The sequence below is a fragment of the Lampris incognitus genome, chromosome 10 (genome assembly GCF_029633865.1).
Source record: "Lampris incognitus isolate fLamInc1 chromosome 10, fLamInc1.hap2, whole genome shotgun sequence".
Classification (NCBI taxonomy): domain Eukaryota; kingdom Metazoa; phylum Chordata; class Actinopteri; order Lampriformes; family Lampridae; genus Lampris; species Lampris incognitus.
The window spans coordinates 6,505,478-6,524,621 of NC_079220.1; the positions used below are offsets into that span (position 1 = coordinate 6,505,478).

At 46.8% G+C, this 19,144-nt stretch overlaps 1 protein-coding gene across 1 annotated transcript in view; it reads right to left on the reverse strand.

Annotated features, from left to right (window-relative positions):
• ciita (class II, major histocompatibility complex, transactivator) overlaps positions 1-16,787 on the reverse strand; it is a 47,263-nt gene extending 30,476 nt beyond the window's left edge. Inside the window, exons 1-10 of the mRNA XM_056287629.1 lie at positions 16,733-16,787; positions 16,220-16,264; positions 13,435-13,497; positions 13,093-13,185; positions 11,513-11,566; positions 7,828-7,863; positions 5,885-6,097; positions 4,069-4,182; positions 2,591-2,656; positions 2,017-2,237 (exon numbers count right to left, since the gene is read on the reverse strand). Coding sequence (XP_056143604.1) covers positions 2,017-2,237; positions 2,591-2,656; positions 4,069-4,182; positions 5,885-6,097; positions 7,828-7,863; positions 11,513-11,566; positions 13,093-13,185; positions 13,435-13,497; positions 16,220-16,264; positions 16,733-16,787 — 960 coding nt within the window. The remainder of the gene's footprint in view (positions 1-2,016; positions 2,238-2,590; positions 2,657-4,068; positions 4,183-5,884; positions 6,098-7,827; positions 7,864-11,512; positions 11,567-13,092; positions 13,186-13,434; positions 13,498-16,219; positions 16,265-16,732) is intronic.
• Between the last annotated feature and the right edge of the window lie 2,357 nt (positions 16,788-19,144).

A 19,144-nucleotide genomic window follows, 5' to 3' on the forward strand; every position in this document is an offset into this window, starting at 1 on the left:
GTTCGACCCCAGTGTTCTTTACGAGTGTCTTGCTAGTCAGATATGCTAGCAAGTTAGATTATCTGTATCGGTTGTACTCTGCCTGGTTTCGGTGAGCCGGTAGCTCGTGGGACTGAACCATAGTATTCGGCAGTACAGCGACCAGCGCATGACGTTTCGTATACGGCGGTTCATCGCTGGATTGTGGTTATCGTTCCCGCCCTGTGCTACGTAGGTGAGTACAGAGCTCTCCTGGACTCGAACAGAATTTCCCTGGCATCATCGTTCCCGCTCTGTGCTACGTATGTGAGTACAGAGCTCTCCTGGACTCGAACAGTTTCCCTGGCATCAACGTTCCTGCTCTGTGCTACGTAGGAGCGTACAGAGCTCTCCTGGACTCGAACAGAATTTCCCTGGCATCATCCTTCCCGCTCTGTGCTATGTAGGTGAGTACAGAGCTCTCCTGGACTCGAACAGAATTTCCCTGGCATGAACGTTCCCGCTCTGTGCTACGTGGGCGCGTAGAGTTCTCCTGAACTCGAACAGAATTTCCCTTAACGTTAAACCTAACCACGACCTAACCTATATGTCATCTATAGTCATACATCAGGCCAAAATGTCACTATGAAGCTCCTGCTGCTTCTCTGTACAGATACCGAAGGGTACCTTGCACGTCATATATCGATGCTTTGGCAAAACAGTCAATATGTAACTGTTGGATGAGAATTTGCAGTTGATTTTTCATTCATTCATTTTTCATTCATTCATTCATTTATTCGTTCATCTTCAGCCGCTTCTCCGGGGTCGGGTCGCGGTGGCAGCAAGCTAAGTAGGGCATTCCAGACGTCCCTCTCCCCAGCAACGCCCTCCAGCTCCTCCTGGGGATCCCAAGGCGTTCCCAGGCCAGACTGGACATGTAGTCCCTCCAGCAAGTTCTGGGTCTACCCCGGGGTCTCCTTCCAGTTGGACGTGCCCAGTAAACCTCCAAAGGAAGGCGCCCAAGAGGCATCCTAATCAGATGCCCGAACCACCTCAACTGGCTCCTTTCGACGTGAAAGAGCAGCGGCTCTACTCCGAGCTCCTCACCCTATCTCTAAGGCTGAGCCCAGACACCCTACGGAGGAAACTCATTTCAGCCGCTTGTATCCGCAATCTCACCCTTTCAATCACTACCCAAAGCTCATGACCATAGGTGAGGGTTGGAATGAAGACTGACTGGTAAATTGAGAGCTTTGCCTTCCAGTTTCTGTTTATTTTTGTAACTACCAAGTCAGCTGACGACAGCTTCCATTTTAATATAACGACTGAAAGTAGACGTCTTCATCAGCCTATGCCACAGACCACTACTATCCCCATTACACCATGGCCATGTTTGCAAGTCATCTGGGATCTATGACTTCCCCCTGACTTGTGCAGCTTCAAATAGAATCCAGAGAAAGATGTTCACATTTATCCAACAAAAATCCATGTCGATTAGGACCTTATCCATCCATTATCCAAACCGCTTATCCTGCTCTCAGGGTTGCGGGGATGCTGGAGCCTATCCCAGCAGTCACTGGGCGGCAGGTAGGGAGACACCCTGGACAGGCCGCCAGGCCATCACAGCCCCCCCCCACACACACACACACACCTAGGGACAACTTAGTACGGCCAATTCACCTGACCTACATGTCTTTGGACTGTTGGAGGAGACTGGAGCACCCGGAGGAAACCCACACAGACACGGGGAGAACATGCAAACTCCACACAGAGGACGACCCAGGACGGTCCCCAAGGCTGGACTACCCCGGGGCTCAAACCCAGGACCTTCTTGCTGTGAGGCAACCGCGCTAACCACTGCCCCACCGTGCCGCCGGGACCTTATCCCAGTTTAGCAAATCAGATAAAGGCATTCACATGACGGTTTCAGTGATTACAGGAGGACCATGATCGGGGTAAGATCGTGCATGTAAATGCACCCACAACTTGATGATGACCACTTGTTATAACATGTTCGAATAATAATTGGATATTGTCCATTAAGATTGAAGCTCTGACCTGACTCCGCCCCAAGGAGTTTCTTTGCCGCTCTACGTCTCCCATGATGACCAGCTTCTTCTCCAGGCATTTGTTGGATATCTTGCCAGAAGAGAAAAGGCACTTCCTCTCAGTCAACCGCGTGTCCACGTAATGAGAGGTCAGGCGAAGGCCCATCCCCATTTCCATGCAGGTTTGCTTTATGTGAGCCTTGGCTTGTACAATGTACTCCCTTACACACCCTGGAAACACACACACACACACACACACACACACACAAACACCGGAGGAAAGCAAATACCGGTTTAGCTAGCCACAAAACATTTGCATCTTCATGTAACTGCAAGCGAAGGCTCAGATGAAATTCAGGATTGATAACCAGACACTAGCACACCTGGTGCCTTCTCCCAATTATTTCCAAATTAACTGATTTCACATAAATGAATAAATCTAGGAAATATGTATGGAAAAGACATTAAATGCTGGGACTGTAAATATTGACCTCAAACAGATCTGAAGATACACATTATAAGACAATGGAATAATTTACATAGTGTTAAATCTGACTCATGCTCTTCGGTGTGGTATGACTTACCTGGAACATCAAGGACGGGGGAGGGCTGAGAAGGAGGTGGAGGCGACTCTTTACAAGTGGTCAGCTCTTAAACAAAACAATAAGAACAGACATGACATTGTGAAATTTGTTTATGACATGACAAAGCATGATACGGCGCTATCCAGACAATAGGGATGGTGCAGGGGCTCCAGAGGACACCTCCGACCAGCCATCCATAGCTAAGGGACGAAATTGGTTAAAGATGCAGATCGGGCGTCCAGGTAGTGTAGCGGTCTATTCCCTTGCCTACCAATACGGGGAGCGCTGGTTCGAATCCCTGTGATACCTCCGGGTTGGTCAGGCGTCCCTACAGACACAATTGGCAGTGTCAGGGCGTCCGGGTAGCGTAGCGGTCTATCCTGTTGCCTACCAACATGGGGCTCGCCGCATCGAATCCCTTTGTTACCTCCGGCTTGGTCGGGCATCCCTACAAACACAATTGGCCGTGTCTGCTGGTGGGGAGCCGGGATGTAGGTATGTGTCCTGGTCGCTGCAGTAGCGCCTCCTCTGGTCAGTCGGGGCGCCTGTTCAGGGGGGAGGGGGAACCGGGGGCAATAGCGTGATCCTCCCACGCACTATGTCCCCCTGGCAAAACACCTCACTGTCAGGTGAAAAGAAGTGGCTGGCGACTCCACATGTATTGGAGGAGGCATGTGGTAGTCTGCAGCCCTCCCCGGATCAGCAGATGGGGTGGAGCAACGAGTGGTATGGCTCAGAAGAGAGGGGTAACTGGCCACATACAATTGGGGAGAAAAATCCCAAAAAGAAAAAAAGATGCAGATAATGTAATTCCAAACACAAAAAAGAGATCGAAAAATGGGCGACAGTAGGGTTCGTGTTACCTCCCTATATTTGGAGAGGGAAATGAGAAGAATCGACTGCTTGCAAAAAAATCCCACTTCCTTAATTTACTGTCACTACATTCAGTACACATTGACAAGGAGCGCTGGTGTTTTAATTCAATGCAACATTAGCAATGCTAACTGCTAATTCACAGCTAATTCGTCTCATCTAGCTAACTGCTAATCTACCGTCACTACATTCAGTACACATTCACAAGGAGCGCTGGTGTTTTAATTCAATGTAACATTAGCAATGCTAACTGCTAATTTATAGCTAAGTCATCTCAGATGTAATTGTGCCAGGGGATGGTGCCTATATGAAGCTGAAATGTGCTTTTCTTGAAATTTAATACTTGAGAAGGTCAGATTTCATTTAAAGGGAAGACATAGAATTTAAAAAAAAAAAATTTTAGTTGGTATATTGCCCTCCAGTCTACCGAAGCAATGTGAATCTCTTTAACTGTTTCCCCCAGCAAAACCCTTTTACCATTTCCCTTCACTTTTAACTGTCTTTTTTAACCAATCCAGCATTATCTATAGCGGAGAAAATTGCTGAACTCTCACTGGTGGATTGCTGTGTCAGTTATTTTGCCAGCGGCCGGCTGTGGTACTCACCCATACTGCTGGAGAGCGAGAGGGCTGAGGAGGGAGACAGGGCTTTGCTTGCAGAGTCCGACAGAGACCCGGGTGGAGATGAGCCCATGAGGACCGGCGCTACCGCTCCATCCACTACACACACAGGACAGCATAGGATGATGGGGTTGCATTCAGATGTACAAACACCGGGGAAACCCCTGGCTAGGGGGCCCCCTTATCAAGGTAACAACCTGGTAAGTAATGCCTTTTCTTTTCCCACCATGGATGAGTCAGATGATTTGTTTACGTTGTTGGTGGGTGGGGGGTTTGAGTTGCAGATGTGAGGGGGAAGGGGGGGGGCTGAGCCACATCATGTGGGTGGGGCCCAGACTTTTTCTTAACACAAACCTCCACTGAGAGCTTCAGAGACACACATATACTGCTTTCAGCGCACTTCAACTGCAAACTGTATTAGGTGCAAATAAGCTATCACTGAGCTCCACACAGCTTGAGGCCCACAGCGTACCCTGGTATCGTAATGACATGGTCCTGAAGACAGGCTTTGACACTTTAGATCAACACAGTGAAGTCCAATCGCCAAATCTTATCTTGGATTTGCACACCTCACATGTATCCAAGACACAGACACACACAAAGCGTGTATGCCCACACACACACATATCCCTACAGACAGACGTGTGTGGTTATAACACATAAAACAGAATGACAGACATAAAGGTACATCCATCCATCCATTATCCAAGCCACTTATCCTAATTAGGGTCGCGGGATGCTGCAGCCTATCCCAGCAGTCATTGGGCGGCAGGAGGGGAGACACCCTGGACAGGCCGCAGGACATAAAGGTTCACATACACACAAATCCGCATGCACACACTTGGACACACTGTTAAGCATCCATCCATCACAGGGCCGACACACACACACACACACACACACACACACCTAGGGGCAATTTAGTACGGCTGATTCCCTTGACCTACATGTCTTTGGACTGTGGGAGGAAACCAGAGCACCCGGAGGAAACCCACACAGACACGGGGAGAACAGGCAAACCCCACACAGAGGACGACCCGGGACCCAGATAGCAAAATTGCTGTGGCCCGGACCCGTCCCACACCGACACTTTCATCCGGCCCAAATACCATGTGGAATGATGGCACTTGGGCGGTCCGCTCCCGTTTGCCAGATCTGGGCCAGAACCAAGCCATAGCAATGCCACATGTGCCACATATTTGCCAAAGGTGGTCCATATTTGTTTTGTGATATTTGGGCCATATTCACCATTTACCACACGGGGCCACTTCAGGGTCACATCCAGATTACTTGTTGCCGAGAGCACCACATCTTTGCCAGAAAAGGCCCACATTTGATTTGGCATATTTGGGCCATATTTGCTATTATACATGTGGGCCACTTCAGGCTCACATCCATTTTGTCAGGACCAGAAGAAGGCCGCCAATGCCGCATCATGGCCTGAAGTGGCCCATGTTTGGATGCTATCTGGGGACAACCCCTAAGGTTGGACAACCCCAGGGCTCGAACCCAGGACCTTCTTGCTGTGAGGTGACCGCGCTAACCACTGTGCCACCTGTTGTTGAGCAGACAGATAATAGCAGACAGACAGGCAAGCACGTTAGATCGAAGGGTTTTACTCGCCTGGGGAGAGCGGTGGGATTTCAGGTGTGCAGGATGGTGAGGAAGCCGACACTGTGAGAGTCAGAGGTTCGAATACATTAACTATTATATATGCTATTCCACGATATTCACGTGCAGTATACGTACACACACACACACATATTCACAAAAATCAACATACTTTGCAACACATACTCACCAAATATGTATTTGGGTGGCGTGGCCGTGTTGGACAGTGGAAATCGGATGACCGGATGAGAAGAGTTACTCAACATCTCAAAAATCTGAGGATCTGAAAGTGGGATTAATTGGATGGGGAGATGGAGGGAGGGATGGAGCTCTATGAGCTGTGGTGGAGGTGTGGCGAGAGCGGCCTCGTCCGCTGGACTCAGTTCTGGAACCTCATCGTCGTCTGTAAAACAACCAGACAAGACTTTGTTTGTCGATATGCTTTGTCAAATGTGAGCATAGTAAATATATATTCTGGGGTGTTTTTTTTATTATTAACACGAAACGGCTTGAAGATTAAAGGATAATTTTTTCTATAATCATTTTTTTATAATCTGGGTCTAACGTTCATAGTTTTTGCCATCATGTAAATCAGTTACGCTATCATTGTACTCATTGGCTTCTTTTTTTGGGGGGGGGGGGTATTGTTCCCCTTTTTCTCCCCAATTGTATCCGGCCAATTAACCCACTCTTCCGAGCCGTCGCGGTCGCTGCTCCACCTCCTCTGCCGATCCAGGGAGGGCTGCAGACTACCACATGCCTCCTCCAATACATGTGGAGTCGCCAGCCGCTTCTTTTCACCTGACAGTGAGGAGTTTCACCAGGGGGACGTAGCACGTGGGAGGATCACGCCCAGAGGAAACACCGAGGGCGGTCTGACAGCACGCGGAAACGGGGCAGGCTAAGCTAACTGCTAGCCCATGCAGACCGGCAGCTCTGACGGTCATCCTGGCTGGCGTTTGTTCGCAGGACAGTGATTTTTTTTTTGTAGGTATATGTGTTAGTTTGGATGTATTTGTTCTTGTAGTTTTTGGGTATGTGCGTTTGTCTTTGTGTTGCTCTGCTGTGGGCTGGGGGAAGCCATGTTTCGTGTCATTTCATGTGTGCAAGTGCATGAAATGAAATGACAAATAAAGTGCTTCTGATTCTGATTGCAGACGTCACTCACACAGACAAAAAAGTAAGTCTGTTTAATGACGTTAGTCAACATACTAAATGCATAAACACTGTTAATGCTTAACTATGAACTGGCAAGTTATCTAATCTATCTATCTAATCTAATAGATCTGCAAATGTGCCGTGTATTTGTTTCATTTCTATTTGGCTTTGCTTTTCTTGCCTATTTTTAGAGTCACGTGTCTGAATGATGGAGGCAGACACACAACAGGTGGACAAAGTCCAACTCAGATGGTTACTACGATAAATTACAATATTACAGGATAGGAACACATAGAAAATACTGATGCAATATTCGGGAAACGAAAAGAGGCAGAAAATAGATTAAAAAGTTTGTACATTTTTAAAAGCTATCTATAATATATGAAGTCGAAACTGGAGTTTTATGTTTCGCTGACTTCATATGAAACTTTAAGGATATTTCTATGTATTATATATTTCTGTATCTATGATATGTATATTTCTATCCATCCATTAGCCAAACCGCTTAACCTGCTCGCAGGGTCGCGCAGTGGTGTCAAATTGGTGTCTGTGTATAGCAGGGCCAATGACCAGCATCTGAATTTAAATACAAAGTTTAGTGACAAATGTTTCATAGCAGCCAAGAAGGCCTCTAAATTAGCCACTGGAGTAGGATCATCAGCCCTTACAGGCACACACAGCTGAGTATCATCAGCATAACAATGGACATTTATTCCATAACTGTGTATAGTTTTGCCAAGAGGTGAAATATATAAAGAGAGAAAAGTAGACTAAAGGGTCGACTGCTTAACTTTGTACCTCATGGTGCGGGAGATCCGGGTTCGTGTTCTGGCTGCGCGGTTCCCGGGCTGCCCCCCAAATTCGCTATATCTATATTATATAGTTCTATATCTATTATGTATTTCTATATCTGATATATATTTCTATATCTGCTCAGAATTGCACAATTCTTCATCATGAGCAGGTGAGCCTTACCTGTAATGACGTGTGTATTTCTGCTCTTTGATTGACCTGCGAGTTAAAAGAAACAACATTAAAACACAGCTTAAAGGTGTGTCTGATGTTTCAGCCATTCAGACGTGTAAAACTGTGATGAAAGCCCATCGGCTCTCTGCTGTCCCAGATTTTTATTGCAATATTTTGGCTGAGAAACAGCAGCGTCATCTGTTAAGGCGCTTGTAAAAATGCAATTGTGGTTTTAGGGCTCTTGGACACGATTCTTAATTAATGTTTCAGGGTTAATGATTACCGCCTCCAAGGGTTAACATGAATTTGCGTGTTTGTTTTTTCTTTCATCAGCTTCAAACATCTTTTTCTATATGGTTGGTTTTACTTCCCGACTTGCATCATCAATCAGCCATCTTCTGCTTATCTCACTGAAACCATGATGCAGCTCAAGAAGTACAAAGGATTGATTATCGAGAGAAAAAGGGATAACGAAGAGTTGTGTTAACTGTCTAAGTTTTATTTATCTCTAAACATTTCTTATTAACATTTTTCTTTCTATGACACTGAGTGGATATTTGGGTAGCACTGAGATCTGTTTATTCTTGGTATGTGACATTAGGAATAGGAAGTCTTTTTGTTTTTCTTTCTCTCGTGTGCTTTTGACGTTCTTTTTTCTCTTATTGTTCACAGTAGTTGAGTTTGTATTGTGCAGCACAACTTGCACTGAATTTAAACTATAGGGACATCCGGGTGGTGTAGCGGTCTATTCTGTTGCCTACCAACAATGGGGATTCCGGTGTTATCTCCAACTTGGTCGGTCGTCCCTACTGTCAGGGGTGTAGCACAACATTCTGGGCCCTATACATGAGCAGTCTCTGTGGGACCCTTTCCTCTTTTGTCTCTTATGCGTCACTTTTTAGAGTTCTAGCATACTGCATATTATTTACAGTCACCATATGTTAATCTGTTTTAACCTAACTTTATCAATACTAGCTAGCTAACTACTACTGTGTTCAGGTAGTAGGAGTTAAGAGTTAGTTAGCTAAGCTAGCTGCTACCTAGCTGTGGTAGTAGCAGTTAGCTAGCCACCTTTCTTTTAAAAAGCTCTTAGCTCACCTTTCTTTTGGAAGAAATTACTCAACAGTTGTTTTCCCTCATGTTGCCTTCTCTCCCTTCCCTTTTTTCTTTTCTTTTCTGGAACCCAGGTTTTGCTTTGTTTGGGACAGACATGACTCTGTGCTCGTGCTTGTATCGGTAGTCACTCGCGACAGGACTTGATGAGCTGCATTGAGAGATGCTCATGAGGGGCATACTAAACCCTTTTGTACCTTTTGTAAGGGGTGAGAGGGGCCTCAGAGAGGGGTGAGAGGGGCCTCAGAGAGCCTCCACTGTTTTCGTCAAGTCCCTCAACCGATGTGTTGAGCCAATTTTAACTGAAGTTATGACACTAATTAGTTAGAAAAGAAAATTTGCAAACCAAAACAAACTTTTAATTGCAGGCTTCCCGAGGGCCCTCCCCCCCTCCCCCCTGAGCCCTGGTAGGTCCCCCCCCCCCCCCCCACACTACGACGCTGCTGCCTACAGTCAAAAATGGCCGTGTCTGCGGGTGGCAAGCCGGATGTGGGTATGTGTCCTGGTCGCTGCACTAGCGCCTCCTCTGGTCAGTCGGGGCGCCTGTTCAGGGGGGAGGGGGAACTGGGGGGCGTAGCGTGATCCTCCCACATGCTACGTCCCCCTGGCGAAACTGCTCACTGCCAGGTGACAAGAAGCGGCTGGTGACTCCACATGTATGGGAGGAGGCATGTGGTAGTCTGCAGCCCTCCCCGGATCGGCAGAGGGGGTGGAGCAGCGACCGGGCCGGCTCGGAAGAGTGGGGTAATTGGCCAAGCACAATTGGGGGGAGAAAATCAAAAAAAAGAAAAAGAAAAATATTTTGAACTATACGGTACAGTGGCAATTGAGTTTGAAATGTATAGTAGCTGAATTAACTGATGTGTGGATTTGTTCATCACTTCAGATTATTGGCAATGGCTTATCTGAATGTGACATCCTGCTCATTTACATGTTTGAAATAAATCATCATCATTATTAAATAATTTATTACTGAACAGCACTTTATACCTTTCCTGTGAGCTTGGCTCTGCCTCTTCTAGACAAAGTGAATGAGTGTTTGCTATCCTTCTTCCAGGCTAACAAAGAGGAAGCTGAGCCGAACCTCACAGAATATAATCACGCTTCTAGCCTCAATGTTCAACTCCAATTTATTTCCCCCCCTGCAGGTCTGTTTTGTTGTTTCACTGTCCCAATTTTTAAGTGATCTCCCAGATAGCAAAATTGCTGTGGCCCGGACCCGTCCCACACCCGACACTTCATCCGGCCCACATACCGCGTGGAATGATGGCACTTGGGCGGTCCGCTCCCGTCTGGGCCAGAACCAAACCATAGCAATGCTGGATGTGCCACATATTTGCCAAAGGTGGCCCATATGTGTTTTGTGATATTTGGGCCATATTCACCATTTACCACACGGGGCACTTCAGGGTCACATCCAGATTACATGTTGCCCAGAGCACCGCATCGTTGCCAAAAAAGGCCCACGTTTGATTTGGCATATTTGGGCCATATTTGCTATTATACATGTGGGCCACTTCAGGCTCACATCCATTTTGTCAGGGCCAGAAGAAGGCCATCAGTGCCGCATCACTGCCTGAAGTGGCCCACATCCGGATGCTATCTGGGCTAGATCTGATATAATTTCCAATTTCCATTACCGCCCAATTGTAATAAATGGCCACAGGTTTAGCTTAAACAGAGGTTTCTGCACAACAGATACTGAATCAATGACTTGTGTGTCTTTCCACTGACGGCCATTATTACTGTCCTCCATCTTTGTCCAGTCAGGTTTAGGCAAGACACTGAACTGTGAATTAAACCTGCCAAAGCAGAAATGATGACATGACTGCTAAAATAAAATCCATATGAATTCCAATTTGAGATGCAGTCTAAACATAGCCACGAAGCCCACTGTCAGACAGACAGACAGATGGATGGATGGACAGACAGTCGGACAGACAGATGGATGGATGGACAGTCAGACAGACGGATGGACAGATGGAAGGATGGACAGACAGACAGTCAAGACGGACAGATGGATGGATGGACGGATGGACAGAAGGATGGCTGGACAGACAGTCAGACAGACAGACAGATGGATGGACAGACAGTCGGACAGACAGATGGATGGATGGACAGTCAGACAGACAGATGGACAGATGGAAGGATGGACAGACAGACAGTCAAGACGGACAGATGGATCGGACAGATGGATGGATGGACGGATGGACAGAAAGTCAGACGGATGGATGGACAGACAGAAAGACAATCAGACAGACAGATGGACAGAAGGATGGCTGGACAGACAGATGGATAGACAGTCAGACAGTCAGACAGACAGATGGTCAGGGGGATGGATGGATGGACGGATGGACAGACAGACAGACAATCAATCAGACAGACAGACGGCTGGACAGTCAGAGAGACAGACAGATGGATGGATGGACGGACAGACGTACGAACGGACAGAGACAGACAGAGAGACAAGATAGACAGAAGGACAGACGGATGCATGAATGGACGGATGGACAGACAGACAAACAGATAGTCAGACAGATGGACAGACAGAGAGACAGACAGACGGACAGTTCATGGTCACCTGTTCGTCTTTGACGTTTTCTCCAGGAAGGCGTGTCCTCTTCTGCACACCTGTCTGATGTGGGAGCAAATCGGCAAGAAAAAAAAAACACTTTGAGATGAATGTTCGCTGTTTGGTTTTTAAAACAGCTGCTGGCATGGACTCCACGCACAGCTTCAAATGACATCTGGGGTTTTTCAGTGGGGGGGGGGCGGGACTGTGGGTTGAGACCTCGGAATGGGACCGACTAAAATTGCAGAAGTTAGTTGGCTCCCGTTGCCACGTCCGACAAACTTCCAGGATAAACGTCATCCTGTCTGCCATTTTCCAAAGATGTGGCTTTCGGAAACGAAGTGGCAGATCTTCGAGAAGCGAGCAGGAGAACAAACCTTCAGCGCTCAGTAGACGGCTTATAAAACAAAATAAAACCGGTCTTCGGCTTCGTCTGTCTGCTCTAGAGTGACCAGTGGTGCCTGAAAAGCTGCTCTCTGTTGTCGGAGGAGGTTGTGGGCTGCATCCACCGTCATTAGTCTGGAGAACGTGGGGGCCTTAACGCGGGAGTGCCACAACCTCTGCCACAAGAACAGCTTCTTCCCTACAGCAGTAGGCCTTTCTAACAAGGCCCGAGACCCCCACAGATCCTGACCCCCACCCCCCTTTATCTTCCCTACTGTGCTCCCTGTATATGGTTACCCTGCATAAAGCCTGCACTAGCCTGCAGGCAGCTCTTATTCTGTAAAGAACTTCTTAAATTCGCATTTAGCTTTTTGTAAACACCACACCGAAGCGGTGTGGGTCGATGCCGGCGCGAGTTTACGTTTGTGGCGGCCTCGCCGAGCGCCGTCCATGCGGTGTCTTTGTCCACGTCTAAGTTTGTGTCTTTGTTTCATGGCTGGGAGAGCTGGCGCTGGATCGGCTGGGAGAGCCTGGTCTGCTGCGTCCGGTGGGCCCAGGGACCACGGCCCTGCCTGGAGCTGCACCCGAGGAGGGAACACCGAGGGCGGTCTGGCAGGACGCCGAAGCAGGGCAGGCTAAGCTAGCTGCTAGCCCATGCAGACCAACAGTTCCGACAGTCATCCTGGCATTTGCTGTCTTGGACAGTGATTTTTTTAAGTTTGATATATGTGTTTTGTAGTTTTTGTAGTTTTTTTGTAGCTCGGATATATGTGTTGTTGTAGTTTGGATATGTGTTTTTGTCTTTGTGTTGCACTGCTGTGGGCTGGGGGAGACGGTATTTCGTTTCATTTCATGTGCGCAGGTGCATGGGACGAAATGACAAAGACATGTTCCCGATTCCTGATGGTGTAAATATAGCTTCTGCCACCCAGTGCCGGGCATCAGGGGCCGCCACGTGGTCTCATGTTCAACTCTGAACCGGTCTTGATTGCATTTTACTTTCATTTTTATTTTACTTTATCATATATATATATATATATATATATTTTTTTGTTTTTAACTTTGATCTTAACCATTTGGTGTTGATTCTTCCCTCTTGCACTTCCTTGTGCGTTCTTGTACTCGGCAGTAAACCGGATTCTGATTCTGACTAAGGCAAATGAGCTTTTCATATCACAGCTGACTGGCAGTTTCTGGTGGTTTACCTCTGAGTCTCTTCTGCCTATCAGACATCTTGTCCGTCTGACTTGGCAGCGGTCTGTCTGACTTGGGCAGAGCCGTCGTCGTGCTGATGTCACCTGGGAACAAGGAAGTGAGAGACTCAGCGAGGCGTTTCCTTGTTCATTACATGTCGTTTTATGTTTTATTTTTTTATTCATGTGGTATAGTATGTGTGTCTGTCTTTCTGTTTACTGTGAGGAAAGACAAAATACAAGCATTGTTTTCATTCTTCTCTTTTTTTTCCCCGCAAGCCTCTCACCTTTCAGCAGTTTCAGAAAGTAGGAAGTGATGTTTTGATATGAAATGGAAATACAAGAGAGCCTTACTGCTGCTGCTATCTTGGTCTTCATCACTGCTCAGACATCCCAAGTCGAAGAGCTCCTCTGGGTCTGAGGGGGCAAACACAGGAGAGACTTTGTCCAGGGGGGCTTTAGGCTTTGTGTGTGTGTGTGTGTGTGTGTGTGTGTGTGTGTGTGTGTGTGGGTGTGTGTGTGTGTGTGTATACCAGGTTTTTCCATCCTAATGTGCCCATTAAGATAGAAAAACCTGAAACCACCCACCTTGTGGGGACATTTTGTGAGTCCCCATGAGGAAAAGGGTCTATTTTAGGGTTAGGGTTTCGGTTTTTGGGGTTAAAAATCGGATTTGGATTGGGATTAGGATTAGGTTAGGGTAAGGGTTAAGGTTAGGTATGTAGTTATTATGGTTAAGGTTTGGGTTAAGGGCTAGGGAATGAATGGGGGTCCCCGAAAGTATAGGGTGACATGGTGTGTGGATGTGTGTGTGTGTGTGTACGTATACCAGGTTTTTCAATCCTAATGTCCTCATTAAGATAGAAAAACCTGAAACCAGCTACCTTGTGGGGACATTTTGTGGGTCCCCACGAGGAAATGGGTCTACTTTAGGGTTAGGACTTGGGTTTATGGTTAAGGTTAGAATTAAGATTAGGTTAAGACTGGGTTAAGGGTTAAGGTTAGGCATGTTGTTATAATGGTTAAGGCAAGGCAAGGGTTAGGGTTAGGCAGGGTTAGAGTTAAGGTTAGAGTTAGGCAGGGTTAAAGTTAGGGTTAGGCAGGGTTAGAGTTAGGCAGGATTAGGGTTAGGCAGGGTTAGGGTTAAGGTTAGAGTTAGGCAGGGTTAGGGTTAAGGTTAGAGTTAGGCAGGGTTAGAGTTAAGGTTAGAGTTAGGCAGGGTTAGAGTTAAGGTTAGAGTTAGGCAGGGTTACAGTTAGGGTTAGGCATATTGTGAAAATGGTTAAGGCAAGGGTTAGGGTTAAGGTTAGGCAGGGTTAGGGTTACGCAGGGCTAGTGTTAAGGTTAGGGTTAGGCAGGGTTAGGGTTAAGGTTAGTGTTAGGCAGGATTAGGGTAAGGTTAGGGTTAGGGTTAAGGTTAGGCAGGGTTAGGGTTAAGGTTAGGGTTAGGCAGGATTAGGGTTAAGGTTAGGGTTAGGCAGGGTTAGGTTTGGGAAGGTTTAGGGTTAGGCAGGGTTAGGGTTAAGGTTAGGCAGGGTTAGGGTTAAAGTTAGGGTTAAGGTTAGGGTTAGGCAGGGTTAGGGTTAGAGCTAGGGAAGTTTATTTGTATAACAGCTTATCATCGCAGAGGTCATTCAAAGTGCTTCATAGGCAAAAGAAGAAAAAAAGCATAAAAGCATAAATAAAATAAATAAAAGTACGGATTTTTTTTATAAAAATATAGACAAGTTTAAAACTGAGTTAGTAAAATTAATAAGAGTGCCATTAAAACTGATTAATTAAAAGTAACAACAATCAGAGTGGAAGATATAAAAATAGCAAAATATATAAAACACACACACACACACACACACACACACACACACACACACACACACACACACACACACACACACACACACACACACACACACACCAAGAATTTAGTCATAGGCTGTTGTGAAAAGTAGGGCTTTTAACCTGCTTTTAAACGTGTCCAGTGTGGGGGCCTCTCTCAGGTCCTCAGGCAGGGCGTTCCATCTACTGGGGGTGTAAATAGAAAATGCAGCTTCCCCTGCTCGAGACCTGGCATGAGGGATGGTTGAAAGACCACTGCCATCGGACCTGAGAGTTCTTGCTGGTTTGTAGGTCATTAGCATATCTTTTATATAGCGTGGTGCAAGGCCGCTTAGCGCTTTGTGTACCATTAACACAATTTTAGAATCGATTCTAGTTTTGACGGGGAGCCAGTGCAGAGATCTAAGAACAGGTGTAATGTGTTCATAACTGTAGTTGGCGCACAACTGATCTTGGGAGGCCGGTGAATGGACCATTACAGTAGTCAAGTCTACTTGTTCTAAATGCATGGATTCATTTCTCATGGTCTGGTTTTGATAAAAAGCCCCTAGCTTTGAAATGTTTTTAAGATGGTACAAGGCTGATCTTGTGGGATGGTAGAAGGCTGATCTTGTGAGTTGGCACAAGGCTGAACTTGTGGGATGATAGAAGGCTGATCTTGTGGGATGATAGAAGGCTGATCTTGTGGGATGATTGATGTGGCTCTTAAAATTCAGATCGCTGTCTATGATAACACCGAGCTTTCTAGCTTCGCTTTTGCACTGCAGAGACAGAGAGCTGAGATGAGTTGCAGTGCTCTGTCTCTGAGTCTTTGCACCAAAAATAGGTATTTCTGTCTTACTCAGACAGCAAAATGAAACTGGGCCAGATCCGGGCCGGATGTATCACAGCAACTGGCGCGGATCTGCAAAACGGATCCGCCCCAGTGTCTTTTTGCACAACGGGCCAGTACCAGCACAGATCCGGTTTATAGATCTGCACTGGCTTTGGGTCGTACCTGGCCCAGCTCATTTTAGATCCACAAGGCCTTAAAATGGGTTCTGACTTTAGGAGGCCACACTCTTGCCAGAGGAGCAGGGCGGTCTAGGAGCGGCTGTGATTGCTATCATGATCTGCCGGAATCGGCGCAGAGGCGGGGGGCGGTCTATGGGCGGATCGGTCCCAGTGTCAGGTGCTATGAGGGTAAGGTTAGGGTTCAGGGCTAGGGAATGAATGTAGTCAATGAGGGGGGGGGGTCCCCAAAAGTATAGGGTGACATGGTGTGTGTGTGTGTGTGGGGGGGGGTGATGAGGGATTAACTCACCTGGACACATGTCCCAGAATGTGACCATGCCCTCAAAATCCAATTCTGAAAGAAAGAAAGAACACAACCTTCACTGCCCTCTACATCCACACCCCTTATCTCCTCCACTACATGTCTGGAGACACAGATAGGCTAAAAACAAGTGCGGAAATATAATTTGGGACTGCAGGTGTAAATTGAGAGTAGCTACCTGACAGAAACCAGAGTAAATGTGGGAAGAGAGTGAAAGTCACCACAGAGGGCTTATAGTGACACAACATCCCTCATGCTGTGATGCAGCGGTGTTAACCACAAAGCTACTAGTCATGTGAAGTGTGTTAGCACGAGGGAGGTTGCAAATATACCACAATCATGATACCCCAAAAACAAACAAGTCTTTTGAGGGAAAGAAATCTAACCACCACAAGCTCCCCTACTACAAATGACATAGCAGGCCCAGCAGCTGGCGAAGAAATATGAGGTGTCTCTCAAAGCACTCATGTTGCTGAAATGGAGAACGCTGGAAATGTTTACCTGGGAGGTCGCCGTAGTCAGGGGACGGGGGTGGGTCCGTACCTTCTTCCTGCATCCTGGTACCTATTGAAATCACACACACACACACACACACACACACGTCAAAAGGGGGATAGTGATAAAAACAGTCCTTGATACAGGGACACCCATCCATCCATCCATCCATCCACTACCCAAACCGCTTATCTCGCTCTCAGGGTCACGGGGATGCTGGAGCCTATTTGAAATAAAAGCCTCATTAGAAGACTTGCCGGAAGACTTGCCACTTCGGTTTACGGTTTGGGAAGATGGCAGCGTTAATTCGCGGTGATTCGCGTATAGCATTGGTGCAGAACAACAGACCCATTGCTTTTGGCTCAAAACCCCGAACAGACCGCCGATCTAGATTCAGCCAGACAGAGTGTGAAATGCTCGCCATTGTTGATGGGATGCAGCGATACCACACCTACCAGTACGGGAAGTCATTCATAGTGACAACAGGTCACAAACTGCTTGTCACCATGTGTGCAAAACCACAGCATGTTGCACCGCCACGACTCCAGAGCATGCTGAGCAAGACAGGGGCACAACTATGAAGTAAGGTACCGACCTGGGGCACAAATGGTCTTGGCAGATACTCTAAGCCGGTTACCAAATCCAGAAAACCGTGGTGACATTGAGCTAGACGAGCGCATAGATGGAACTGATGCAGAGACCGAGGATCCAGAGTTGCACACCATCACCATAATACATCTCTCCTCTGAAAAACAGGAGGCGCCGTGAACAGAAACTGCTGCAGATCCTACACTTAGTGCGCTGAAAGAGCTGATTCACCCAGGATGGCCAGAAAAGATACAAGACCTGCCTAAAGACCTGCGTGCTTATTGGTCCTTTAGAGATGAACTCGCAGTGGAGTCAGGAGTCATATTCAAGGGCAGGCCGGTTCTCATTCCAGACTCCATGGCTGAGGCTATCCTAAAACAGTTACACGTAGGCCATCAAGGCATAGAGAAAACACAACGCCGGCTTGTACAAGTATTGGACAAAGATGAATGACGACATTGAAAGAGCTTGCAGATGTTTGGGGTTATCAGTTCAGACCCCCTCACGAACTAGCTAGCTAGCTAGCTAGCTAGCTAGTGCTTGCTAACAGTAGCCCCTAGACGTTTATGTTAGCTTAAATGAACTTGAACTGCTAATTTCGGGCACATGAGATAACATATTAGGTACATCTACAAACCAATTTGTGCCAAGGGTGTTGTATTAGTTCAAATGCATCTACTACTTTCATTCACAGAGTCGACATGAGCAAGAGGAAAGTAACAGAAGATATCCGGTGCTTTTTTGGTGTAAAAAAGAGAGTACATAAGTAAGACATATCCACAATAAACTGATGTAGAAAAAGAGCAAATTGGTGCATACAAATTCACCAGAATGCAGGAAATTAAATGTGTGACGCTCAAAATTTCCAGGGGGAGGACCCCCTGACCCCCGCTAAATGTGCCCCCCCCCCAATGTTCACTTGAAACTTACGCCACAGCCTACACCCTTAGAAATTTAGATCTCGGGGTTGAATCCATACCTCTTGGCATGCTGTTTTATCTTCCTGTTTCATGATAAACAGACAAACTGGTGAATAATTAAGTCAAGTCAACTTTAGTTGCCCATTAACCAAACCGCTCGTCCTGCTCTCAGGGTCACGGGATGCTGGAGCCTATCCCAGCAGGCATAGGGTGGCAGGCAGGGAAACACCCTGGACAGGCTGCCAGGTCACCACAGAATATATCCCAGTGTTACAAACTTGCCTCAAGGGGCTTTATATCAACATAACATCCTGCCCTGGGAAGGAAATGCCTGCACTGCAGTCTCAAAATGAGAATGGCTGTAATTGCACGGTTAGATGGGCTGTACAGCCAGGCTTTATTATGGTATGATTTCTAACCACAAGCAGAGTCGCATCACGTCCTGTTTATTCGTATGGCCCGAAATCAGAAGGTAGTCCCAAAGGGCTTTACAATCAGTACAGTATACGACAACATACAACATCCCTATCCTTGGACCCTTGACATGAACTACGAAAAACCCCTCAACAAAGTATGCTTATATCTTTATTGCTGAATGCAAATAGACAAACCGACATATACATTTGATTCAGTTTAACCTAAGATGGGCTAAATCAACCGAAACTGGAAATATCACAAAACACATAGACAGTAGCGTGCTAGCTAGCTAGCATTTTACTATCTATCTATCTATCTATCTATCTATCTATCTATCTATCTATCTATCTATCTATCTGTCTATCTGTCTATCTGTCTGTCTGTCTGTCTGTCTGTCTGTCTGTCTGTCTGTCTGTCTGTCTGTCTGTCTGTCTGTCTGTCTGTCTGTCTGTCCGTCCGGCCAGCCAGCCAGCCAGCCAGATAGACAGACAGA